Source organism: Danio rerio, chromosome 11 (genome assembly GCF_052040795.2).
Source record: "Danio rerio strain M-AB ecotype USA chromosome 11, GRCz13ab, whole genome shotgun sequence".
Taxonomy (NCBI): domain Eukaryota; kingdom Metazoa; phylum Chordata; class Actinopteri; order Cypriniformes; family Danionidae; genus Danio; species Danio rerio.
This window is the reverse complement of record NC_141031.1, coordinates 32884289-32897317: the sequence shown is the minus strand read 5'-3', so window position 1 is coordinate 32897317 and position 13029 is coordinate 32884289. Positions and strand designations below refer to the sequence as shown.

Sequence of the window (13029 nt, the reverse complement as noted above, 5' to 3'; positions counted from 1 at the left end):
GCAATTTGTCGAGTGCCTGTTTTTGCATACTTTGCAAACCTGTGGGTTCAACTGTGCACATAGAAATTCACATCATGCGCACTGTACACATATTTTGTATACTGGGCTTGTTGATTTTCTATATTTTTAATATGCCATCTCCTTTCACACAGTTCGCTCTGAAGGAGGAATACACTATGTCAAGCTGCCCACTGCCTCCAGCGCATCATTTGTTCTGCGCTTTCTAGAAACTCTGTGCCACCACCTGCAGTGTGATAACCTGTTCAGCAGCCAGCCGTTCAGCCCACTGACCTCCAGCACACACACACCATACGAAAGGAGCAAATCAGGTGTGTTTTACTTCTAAGGTTTTCTAAACAGAGCAAATTCCTGTCATGCATGAGCACCAGTGGAAAGCCTACAGAGATACGCAGTAATTAATTTTCACAATGACTAATGTAATCTAGCAAGAGCTGCAAAAATTAGGACCTGAACAAGCAAAGCCATTGATGATCAGATGATCTACTAACAAAGTGAAAATCTAGAAACAAAACTGGCAAATGTTAAAGGGTAAATTCACCCAGAAATGAAAATTCTGTTATTAATTACTCATCCTCATGTCATTTCAATCCCCCGAGACTTTCGCTCCTCATCGGAACACAAATTAAGGTATTTCAGATGAAATCCAAGAGCTCTCTGGAGCTCTATAGAAAGAGATCAGAAAAGGAACCAAAAACATTGTCAAAACATCCCATGTGACCACAGTGGTTCAACTGCAATTATACAAAGCTCCAATAACACTTATGTGTGCCATAAAAATTGTACAAAAAAAAAGGGCCATACAACACTTGCATGTTGAGCTGCACTAATAGCAATAATAGCTGCACTAATAGGTCATACTTCCCATAGTAAAGGCACACCCTGACCTGGTGCTGAAGAGAAGACTTAAGTCAACAAAGTCATTATTATAGTTTTTTGGGGGCTTCTTATGATTACAGAACCACTGAAGTGACATGAAATGTTTTGGTTCCTTTTCTGGACGTTGAAGGTCTCTGGATTAAGGCCGTCTATGGAGGGCCAGAGAGCTCTGGGATTTTATCTAAAATATCTCAATATGTTTTGCAGGGGGCTAGAACGACATGAAGGTGAGTAAGTAATAACTGAATTTTCAGTGAACTAACCCTTTAATATCACAAATACCAGTAAAGTGACTGCTGAAACCTCTTCCAAAAATCTTCTGCCTGGGAAACTACAATAAATCTTTATCAAATAACCAATACTCATGCAGCCTTAGCTTGTGTGGTTTTAGAAGTAGGGCTGCATGGTTTACCGGTACTATGGTAGTACTGTGATACTATGGCTTCAAATACCGGTGGTCCCATTGTAGTTTTTAAAGGTAGTATCGTCATTTATAGTTCTATAATAGTAAATGTTGCCTGCAGTGTTGGGTAAGTTAATTCAAACAATTAATTAATTACTAATTACATCATTAAAATTGTAATTAAATTACATTTTTAATTACTGTGGGAGGCACTGTGGGTCAGTGGTTAGCACTGTCGCCTTACAGCATGAAGGTCACTGGTTAGAGTCCCAGTTTACATGTTCTCCCCGTGTTGGCGTGGGTTTCCTCCGGGTGCTCTAGTTTCCCCCACAGTTTAAAGACATGCGCTATTAGTGAATTGAATAAGCTAAATAGGCGGTAGTGTATGTGTGAATGAGTGTTTATCGGTGTTTCAAAGTACTGGGTTTCAGCTGGAAGGACATCCGCTGTGTAAAACATATGCTGGATAAGTTGGCGGTTCATTGCGCTGTGGTGACCCCTGATGAATAAGGGGACTAAGCCGAAGGAAAATGAGTGAATGAATTAATTATTGTGTCTGAAAAGTAACTCCGTTACTCAATAAGTTACTTGACCCCACACAACTCAAATTTCAACGCTTAAATGCACTAAATATAACGCTTAATGCCGCATAGACAATAGGCCACAGACAATAATTCTTTAAATCTGAGCCAAACATGACCTTTTAGCTTAATTAAGAAATGTAACACTTTAAGAATAAACATTATATGTACCAAAACACAAAACATTTCAAAGCAATGACCCAATATTTCATACATACCATCTATTTACATGAATTTCTGACTTTCTGTTCATCGTTTTTTAAGCATGTTTAATCTACCTGATAAATGAATTTGTAGAGCAAGTAGTTTGACCGTCTGCTATTTATTATTCTTAGACATTTCTACAATAGGTAATTGAATGGGAAGTTCTAAAACAATCGTGAAAACAGGCACACTTCCGCATTGAATAATAAGGTCAATAGGTAACCAACACTGGCTGCATATGGAAAAGTCACTGAAAAGCTCACACATTTGATCCAGCAAATAAACAATAGAACATTATATTTTTATTTTAACAGTATGTGGAGCCCTTTAAGGCAGCAAAACTGTAGAATTCTGACTGCACATTTTCTGACGCTTTAGTTTGAACGAACATCTGAATCAGTTTACTTCTGTTCCTGTCAATATGATTCAGTAGGTACTAAATCCTGTGGTCATCCAGAGCGTATGCGAATCTGCTTTTTCTTACATTGCAGTGAAAGAGGAGACGTCGGAAGCTCTGTCTGTAGCACGAGGTACGAGGCGCTTCAACAGAGACTCGTCGGCCTACAGCACTGCCCTGTCACCCAAACTACAGAGAACAGAAGCTCTGCCCTCAGATGGTACGATCCGCTCTGCTGTTATTCTATCATATCATATCATATCATATCATATCATATCATATCATATCATATGACTGATTGAGTGCTTTTGCCACAAAAGTAGGTAGTCTGGTTCAGATTGGCTCAACTGAAAGGAATAATTCATCAAAAAAGAACGTTTTATGATGACATTCTCACCAAACCTGTTTGAGTTTCTTCTTTTAAACAAACAAAAAAAAAAAATTCTGAAGAATGTTTGAAACCAGTAGCTATTGATTCCACAGTATTTTGTCCCCTACTGTATATGTCAGTGGCTCAGGTTTCCGGCATTCTACAAAATATCTTTTGTGCTCAAAAGAAAAGCCACTTGAAAGTGAGTTAATGAAGAGTAAATGTTCATTTTATTATTGGGTGAACTATCCCTTTAAAGTCAATGGGTTTTCCACGTCTCTTAATTATCTTATTAGCGACACATATAATAGAATTGAATAATGCAGACAGGCTCCTAATTAAATCTCCCACCTTGTAACTAATTAAGTCAGATTTTTATAGGTGAGAATAACCTGACAATTTGGGCTATTTTTAATGCTGTGTGACTATAATTTGCCAGGCGTGGGTGTTGGTATATGTTCAGCGCTCATTAAATGTTCTATAGATGAAGATGATTGCAGTAAATTGCAGATGTGTAATGTTTAAGATGTGAGTTAGCAGCTTTAGAAAATTGTCTAGTGTTTTCACTTGTATTAAAGGACAGTTATAAAGGACGTGTTACTGCTTGTTTCATCATATGTATATATTCATTTACTTTAGTGTGTGTTTATGTTATAGCTGAATACTGTAGGTGTGTAGACTTGCAGTCTCCACTGTGAAAGTAAAACCTTCTATGAGATTTGAGGAAGAACAGTATTCAGGTACAGAAACTGAATAATCCCAATGCAAAAAATGCTTTTCTTACTTGGCTTGATCTTGTTTCTGGTTCAAATATCAAAACGTTCTTTAGATCAAGTAAAAATATTTGTTTTTAACTTCAGAAGAAATAATATAAAATTAGGAATTTTTCCCTAAAACAAGTGAAACAAGTGCAACTATCTGCTATTAAAGTAAAAAATAGTTTTGCTTGGAAATGTAGATATTTGGACTAGAAACAAGACAAAATATCTAGGTAAGAAAAACATTATTATTATTATTATTTCATAAATCAATTCCATATAAATACAGCAATTAAATACATAGCTCCTGGTCAACTATATTTCAGACTCAACATTGCATATCTTGCGATGTAACTATTGCCAATGTGCACATTGTGATATTAATGCTGAAACTATATATTGTGCAGCCCTGATGTATGGGTTTGAGTAACATGCATTTTATTCTATAAAGGTCTGGCAATAATTCTTCCAAATTTTCTTCCTTTCTTTTCAGTAAAAGCATTGTCATTTAGGCCAAGTCTACCCTAATCTGAAATTTGAAAACAGTGTTTTTCGTCTGAAAACTCTGAATGTCCATATACTTTACTTTTGAATTCTTTCTGTCATCCACACTAAAATGACTGAAGTGCTTTCGTTCAGAACTGCACATGCAGTCTGTCGTCTGGTGTGGCCACTGAACAACAGCTCCCAGTAAACAATAGGGAGAGGCAATAGGGAACATGTACAGGCTTACATTAATCTTTAATAAAGCTGTTAAAATGGTCAGGATTCAAAACATCTGCTTTACAATGCTGTCCACCATGTTAGCTGAAATGGTCACAATACGGCATCAAGACTAAAATGCGTCATTGTTTTCGGTCACACTTTATTTTGATGGTCCGTAGGTTGAATTTAAGTTACATTGCATCTACATGCCAACTAATTCTCATTAGATTATAAGCAGGCTGTTAGGTTGGGGTTAGGATTAGGGTAAGTTGACATGTACTTGCAAAGTTTCTTATAGTTAGTTAAATGTCTGCTGAGGGAGCAGTATCAACAGATATTAAGCAGACAGTCTACTAAGGCCGTACTCACACTAGGTACAGTTGCCTCGAACCTGGCCAATGCACGTTTGTCCCCTCTCCCGTCTCCCCCGACGGCCCGCACTCACACCACAATCGGGCCTGGGCACGCTTACGTCATCACTGCTGCGCTGTTCAGTGAGAAGCGCTGTCACTCAGCAGCACAGTGGAGATTGCTCTAGTTATATCGTTTCAGTCGTTTGATTTGCAGTGACAAGCAGTCAGATATTTCGCCAAACAGTCTTTAGGGATGCAGTAACACGCAGTCAGATATTTCGCCGAACAGATCTGCCACTTTTGGCGCTCATAAACAATCATAAAGCTCTCGTGCTGCAGGAATGAGGAGGTTTGCTGAAGGCGTGCAGCTGTCGTGCAGTGAGGAGTTTGTGTCTTTATTAAGCTACGGCAGTTTGCGTTCGCTGAACAGTAAGAATGATTAATAAATCCATATGAAACAGTCCCTTAAAGTTACATCTCGCTTTCAGTTGCGGGCTTTGGCGCGTTTTGCACTCACACTACAAACGTACTGTGCCAAAGCCCAAGTGAACCGCACTCAGGCCCACCTCTTACAACCGGGCCAGGGTCGGCCAAGTGAACTGTGCCAGAGCCCGATTCAGCGCACTCACACTTCTCAAACGATCCGGGAAACAAGCCTGGGCACGGTTCGGATAGCATAGTGTGAGTAGGCCCTTATACTCAAATGGAGCATCAAAATAAAGTGTTACCTTGTTTTCAAAAGCCTCTGTTTTCACAGTCAACACTGCAACACGAAAACAGTGTTTTAAAATTGATCCACTTTGGACTTTTTAGTTTTCAAAAAGATACATTTTTTTTTTTTCGAAAATGTAATCTTGTGGACAGAAGGCCAAAACGGAGAGAAAAATCTGTATTTTTAAATGAAAAAGTATTAGCGTGGACACAGTCTTAGTGTGTTTTCTGTTGGGCAGGATAATCAGGTTATTTGACTAAATATTGATTTCTTGATGCTTCTTAATCCTGTTATCAAAAATTTGCATATATGAATTTTTGGAATTTTAATATCAAAATTTACACATGTTTGAAAACATGGCAGCCTTTTTTACTATTTATTTATTATTATTATTTTTTTGAATGAATTATCAACAGCAGTATATATTCAAACAAAAAAGCTTTTTTTTCCTCAAACACACAATTATAAGTCTCTTCACTTTCCCCGTGGCTGTATATTAGATAATTTGCTTGTCTAATTAAGACATTCCACTTGACTGTTATTTATGACAGAAACCATCGCCCATGCTGAAAACGGTGCCTCCACAGAGCAGCAGTTCTTAGAAGAGTCAATGGACTCGGCCTCCAAATCGGTGGCCCCTCGACCCCCTGCGCACCGCAGCACATCTGAGTTTCACACCCCGACCGGCAGCAGCCCACACTACCCCTCCCACCCTCCACTGCTGCGCGGACTCTCTTCTAACCCCGCAGAGCCGCGCACACACAGACGAGTGGAAGGTAGGCTATGTAAGATCGCTTTGTTCAACACCTTCACATGTGTTTAATGTGTTTGGAAATACACAGACTTGTTTACATTCGTTTTAAATGGACCAAGTATAAACTGATTTATAGGCAACACTTTGTAATGACTTTCATTCATAATAGAAGACTCATTTTTCTGTACTGCTTAACACAGGGGTTCCCAAACTTTTCAGCTCGTGACCCCCATAATAACAATGCCTACCTATATTTGATCTTCTATTATGTACACTACCGGTTAAAATTTTAGGGTAATTTTTTTTTGGAAAATTATTCTGTTCATCAAGGTGGCTTTTAGTAAATGTAAAAATGTTTTTTATTTATTAATATTGATATAATATATATTAATATAATATATTAATATTTATTACAATTTTAAGCAACTGCATTCTTATTGTATGTAGTTTCAAATAAAATTATTACTCCAGTCATTATTGCTTGTATTACTATTATCATTCATTCATTCATTTTCTTTTCGGCTTAGTCCCTTTATTAATCCGAGGTTGCCACAGCGGAATGAACCACCAATTTATCCAGCACGTTTTTACACAGCGGATTCCATCTGCAATCCATCTCTGGGAAAACAATTATTATTATTATCATCATCATCATTATTATTATTAGTAGTAGTAGTATTAATAATAATAATAATAATAATTAATATTAGAGTGATTTCTGAAGGTTCATGTGACTCTGAAGACTGGTGTAATGAAGCTGTAAAAAATCATCTTTAAAATCACTGGAATAAATGATTAAATTAAATTATGAACTACTTTTGAACATTTATTTTATAGTGCAATGACATTTCACAATTTGTGCTGTATTTTTGATTAAATAAATGCAGTCTTGCTGAGCAGGATAAGCTTATTTTAAAACATTTAATAATCATGTACATAAAGTCCGAAGTCAGATTATTAGCCCCCCTTTGAATTTTCTTTTCTTTTTCAAATATTTCCCAAATAATGTTTAACAAAGCAAGGAATTTTTCACAGTATGTCTGATAATATTTTTTTCTTCTGGAGAAAGTCTTATTTATTTTGGCTAGAATAAAAGAAGATTTTTACTTTTTAAAAACCATTTTAAGGTCAAAATTATTAGCCCCTTTAAGCTATATATTTCTTTGATTGTCTACAGAACAAAACCTAATCTGCCTAGTTAACCTAATTAACCTAGTTAAGCCTTTGAATGTCACTTTTAGCTGCATAGAAGTGTCTAGAAAAGTATCTAGTAAATTATTATTTACTGTCATCATTGCAAAAATAAAATAAATCAGTGATTAGAAATGAGTTATTAAAACTATTATGTTGAGAAATGTGTTGAAAAAAATCTTCTCTCGGTTAAACAGAAATTGAAAAATAAAGGAAATAAAATAAACAGGGGGGCTAATAATTCTGGCTTCAACTTTACATACACAAACGTGTATTAAATAGAAGTAAATAATGCAGAACAGATCATTATTTTATGTGGCTGTAAAGTAATATTGTGCTGATCTACTAATGAGCTTGAGCATTACATTTTTAAATAATTTATTACATGTAATACTCACTTTTTATTACTTAAGTTATTTTCAGTCTTTCCACAATTCATTCATTTTAATGTATTTAATATAATATATTTCTATTACAGAATATGTTACTACTTTCTTTTTTTTGCAAATGCTTTTTGAGTAGTTTTACTTGTTCTCCAAAAGTTGATAACCTACATTTGAATTAATAAAATTTTTGCAAATCAATTTATTTTGTGCCGGTTTTGGCATTGCTGTGGTGTTTGAGTCCTAAAAGCAGAACAGATTTATTGTCAGAATGCTTTCAGTCTGGCAGCTTGGCTTACGCGATCACCGCTGCTGTTCAGAGACTTAGATCTATTTCTATCATGGGATAAAAACCCATATCAGTTCCGCACAGAGTGCCTGTGTGAGGAGCAGATGTATTTTCTCTAATCAAATGTCAAGTGACACAATAGGCTTTGATATGGATTAAAGCCTGTTAGCGGCTCAGGGGCCCGTATTTATTTAAATAGCATCTCAGAATGAGAGTGACGCTTGGGGTTCAGTCTTATTTCCCTTTCTTAAGAGACATAGATCAAGAGACTGACCTTAGACCAGCATTCCTATTCAAGAGAGCACATGTACAGTATTTCCAAATTATTTACATCGGTTGAGGCAGACAGAGAAGAGGATGGACATGAAAATAATCACTTTGTTATTCTAAAACACTTAATGCTTTAATACAGTATTATTCAATAAAGAATTCACAACAGTTTTCAGAGATTTGAATGTAATAATAATAATATTAATCTATATCTGCCTTTTAGTAGGCTCACAGAAATCCACAGATGTGGATTATAGTCTATATATGTACTTGTGTAAATGTGTGTAGATTTATATTTATTTGGTTTGTAAGTTAGTTTCAGTAATAACATTGACTAATATAATATATAGTGATAAAAAGTGTTCTTATGGTTTATTTACAATACAGTTTGTAAAGTAATTTAGTAGATTTACCAAATAAGTGGATGTAATTGGATTTTCATTGTAAACATTAAATAAAAGTTAAAAAGCTATTCTTTTTTATTTCATATGTCAAGTTTTTAGTTACGAAAAAATCATTCCACATAAAACCGCATATTATTATTTTTTATTTATTTATTTATTTTTTTTACAAAATTCGGTGCAGAAACAGCAAAAAAATGTCTGCAGATTCTGTCTGGCCCTAGGCATGAGGGATTATGCTGTAATCATTGTGTGCTATTAGAATATTATTTTAGCATTTCTGCCCAATGTAAGCAGGTAGTGCTTAATTATTACAATTAATAAAACAAACTGCTGTTTTTCCTAGTTTTTTGTTCAGATTTTGTCTAATTAAATAAAGTGACAACAAATGTATTGTCATCCTTGTTTTTTTCTCTTATCTGTGCACAGTATACATATTAGATACTACAGCAATTACAAGAAAAGCGCATTACAATGCTGTTTTTGAACAGACCTGCATTTTGTCACTGTTTATGCATCACAGTGCCCTCTAGTGGGAGTTTTCCAAATAAATCCAAATGTGAAAATAAATCTAAGTTGTTTTTTGGCATATCAGTCTATTACGGTTTTTGATGTTACATATTCACACCCATAAAAGATGACGCTTTACAAAATGAAATGTGATTGTGTGATTAATCAGACCTAATAAATTCGAGCTATGAGCAATACTACAAATACTTGTCAAAATTATTAGCCCTCTTGTAAACTATTTTTTTTTTTCAAATATTTCCCAAATTATGTTTAACAGGGCTAGGAATTGTTTACAGTATTTCCCATAATAATTTTTCTTTTGGAAGAAGTTTTAATAGTTTTATTTTAGCTAGAATAAAAGCATTTTTTTTTTTTACCATTTTAAGGTCAATATTAGCCGCCTGCAGAACAAACCGTCTTAATACAATAACTTGCCTAATTACCTATAAGTAACCTAATTAACCTAGTTGGCGACGCAGTAGGTAGTGCTGTCGCCTCACAGCAAGAAGGTCACTGGTTCAAGCCTCGGCTGGGTCAGATGGCGTTTCTGTGTGGAGTTTGCATGTTCTCCCTGCGTTCGCGTGGGTTTTCCTCCGGGTGCTCCGGTTTCCCCCACAGTCCGAAGACTGGTACAGGTACAGGTGAATTGGGTAGGCTAAATTGTCCGTAGTGTATGAGTGTGTGTGAATGAGTGTGTGTAGATGTTTCCCAGAGATGGGGTGCGGCTGGAAGGGCATCCGCTGCTTAAAAACGTGCTGGTGTTGGCGGTTCATTCCGCTGTGGCGACCCCATTTTAATAAAGGGACTAAGCCGAAAAGAAAACGAATGAATGAATGAATTAACCGAGTTAAGCCTTTATATTGCACTCTAAACTGAATACTAGAATCATAGTAAAATATTATTTACTATCATCATGGCAAAGATAAAATAAATATGTTATTACAAATGACTTATAAAAACTCTTATGTTTAAAAATGTTGAAAAAATCTTCTTTCCGTTAAACAGAAATTAGGTGAAAAAAAATTCCGACTTCAACTCTATTTAGATTTTCTCAAACATTATATTTTTGCCACGTTTTCTTAAATGGTGTTGTGTTTTCCAGCTGCAAGCTCAACAACTGGTCCTGACCATCAAGCAACAGAGAAGGATCCATCTAAAACATCCAATAAGAGTCCATCATCCTGGAGTATAGAGGAAGTGATGCAATTTGTGCGAGATGCCGATCCACAAGCACTGGGTCCACATGCAGAGCTCTTTAGGAAACATGTGAGATGATTTTCTTGTTTTGTTTTTATTTTGTAAATGCGCATAGATTTAGAAGCATTCAATTATCACTCAAGTAAAAGTACCATTACTTCCCCAAAAATGTAGTGCAGGTAGAGTAAAAGAATCTGTTGTAAATATTACTCTAAGCATAAGTAATGCCTTGGTCACACTAGAGTTTGAGCACGCAAAATTCTGTCATACAGTGCTGCAAAAAGAGGTGGAATTAAACGAGTTGATTAGACATTTAAAAAAGTGAGCGACTGGTCCAAATTTTAAATGACTGTACATAGAGGTCATGTTTTAATCTTGGATTGGTCTAACGCAGCCATGTGATGCGATTTTGCAGAGTTTTTGTAGAGTTCACAAAGCTTGAACTTTTCAATGCAGCGAACTGTGTCGTACAAGCTTGCGTTTCCAGTCTACCGCATTTGCATGCGTATGAATAGAAGTCTATGGGGCGAAAAGTGGAGTGTGACCGCAGCTTAAAAAGTAGCCCTTTTAAAACTCTTACTATTACTTAAACTATTACTCAGTAGTAGTGAGTATTGCACTGTGACAGACTGATGCGTTTACATTCAATTTGTATGTGTGTGAAAACAACATTTTGTAATGCAGTTAGTTATTGTTTAAGGTAATTTCAGTCATCATAGAATAAACATCCTTCATCTTCTCATCAGTAACAGGCAATCTAAACGTTGTGTGGGTCATTCTCTCATTCTCTGGGACTCTGGGTCATTGCGTGTAATGATTTTGAATATCATCTTGGATACTTTTAATGCTTCCAAATGGTTTGCTGCATTTATGAAGCGTCCATATCTTGAGGTCGGTTCTGTATGATGCAATTTAGTTACTATGTGTGATCTTGTTTGGACAGGAATCACAGAACCGGTGTTTCTACTCTAACAATGCCCATAGACCATTAAAAATAAAGTAGTGACTGCAGATTAAAGGAAAATAGTGCAGTAAAATTACCGATACAGCACTAAAAATGTACTCAAGGGAAAGTAAAAGCACACAATAGCTTTAAAACTACTTCAGTACATTACAATTCCTGAGAAAAACTACTCAATTATAGTTATTTGACTATTTGTAATTTGTTACTTTACACCACTGATTATATTACTTGCAAATTATTGAAATGGTTTGATTGTTCTGCTTTTCCACAGGAGATTGATGGCAAGGCTTTGATGCTTTTACGGAGTGACATGATCATGAAGTACATGGGGCTGAAACTGGGGCCTGCTCTCAAACTTTGCCATCACATCGAGAAACTCAAACAAACAAAATAGATGCTGGAGCTTCTGCACAAAATAACACAGCAAATCCACTAAAGGAAGACATAGGTTCGCTCAGTTTTTGAGTCGATAACTATACACTTTGCTCAAGATACATGGCTATTTATTATTATAGTCAAAGGTCCAACATGTTGACTTGAAACCGCTGGATTAAATGGTGGGTATTTAAACTGAACGGTGGCAAAACAAATGCAAAAATGAACATCACAAGACTTTCCAAACGGCCGAACTATGAATGGATATTGTGTAACTGCATTTGCTACAAGGATGTTGATTGTCTCTTCTAGAAAGTTCAGTGTAAAGCTGCAGCTACAAACCTCAGTACCTCAATGCTCTGCGTTTACAGACAATGGTGGACGAAGCTAAAATCCCAAAGGATTTGACTGTGTTGTCATTTATGTACTGTACTATCTACACATTGACAGCTTATCAAACATTGGATTTCCACTATATTTTACTTTACGTCTGATTAAGATGTATTGGACATTATGCTTTGGACATCGACAATGAAGGATTTTGGTGCTGGTCAATCTAATTTCATTTCATTATTCACCATTTGACGTAGTATTGGAATTGAAATACATAATCATATTTCAAACTCTACTGCTGTATCACGAAGTAGCAGAGAAACAATAAATGTTGGTTTTAATTATGTAAGCCAAAAATGGTGTTGCTATGGTCTATAAAATGCACCAGTTTTGATAGCACAAACATTTAGTTCTTACTGTTACTAACTAATAATTATGGCTGTTTAACTTGAGATAATCACTCAGGACATTTGTACAATACATTTTCATCTGTTCATAATTCATTACCATTTTATTCCTTCTAAAAACTGAATATGTCCACACCAGCACTTCAGGAGACCCCCATGAAGCACACATAAAAACGTCACATGGTCATGAAATTCCGAGGTTTATCTGCATGGTGAATGAGATTGATGTGCAGAGCATGCAGCAATCCCTGATATGTGTTTCTTTTGTTTTGTGTGTATCATACAGATGTGAATTTGGCTCAGTGTTCTATCATTTTGTTATTTAATAGGTAGAAACTCTCCTTTTTTGAGTGCATTGTGTATGTTTATATAATTGATCATCATTTTTTGGAGCCTTTTGTTATAATACACATTTATAAGCATACATTTTAGCTCCTTTTAGATACACTGTATTTACTTTGCTCTTATACTCAGGTCGAAAGTTTTGTATTGACTTATTTGAACATTTTTCTACCATTTGAATAAATAATTGCATTATAAAGTTGTCATGCTTCACAGTATTTTCACTGGAAAGG

At 35.7% G+C, this 13029-nt stretch overlaps 1 protein-coding gene across 9 annotated transcripts in view; it reads left to right on the top strand.

Annotated features, from left to right (window-relative positions):
• The window catches only part of scml2 (Scm polycomb group protein like 2), a 52072-nt gene extending 39074 nt beyond the window's left edge, over positions 1-12998 (top strand). For 5 of the 9 annotated variants that reach the window (XM_087273899.1, XM_087273898.1, XM_087273901.1 and 2 more), the window contains 5 exons: positions 153-329; positions 2577-2702; positions 5932-6156; positions 10281-10444; positions 11611-12998. In XM_087273899.1, coding sequence (XP_087130025.1) covers positions 153-329; positions 2577-2702; positions 5932-6156; positions 10281-10444; positions 11611-11733 — 815 coding nt within the window. In that variant the 3' untranslated portion in view covers positions 11734-12998. Of the gene's footprint in view, positions 1-152; positions 330-2576; positions 2703-5931; positions 6166-10280; positions 10445-11610 lie in introns of all 9 variants that reach the window. The other 4 variants (XM_087273896.1, XM_087273895.1, XM_087273897.2 and 1 more) reach the window with 1 other exon arrangement.
• The last annotated feature ends 31 nt before the right edge of the window (positions 12999-13029 follow it).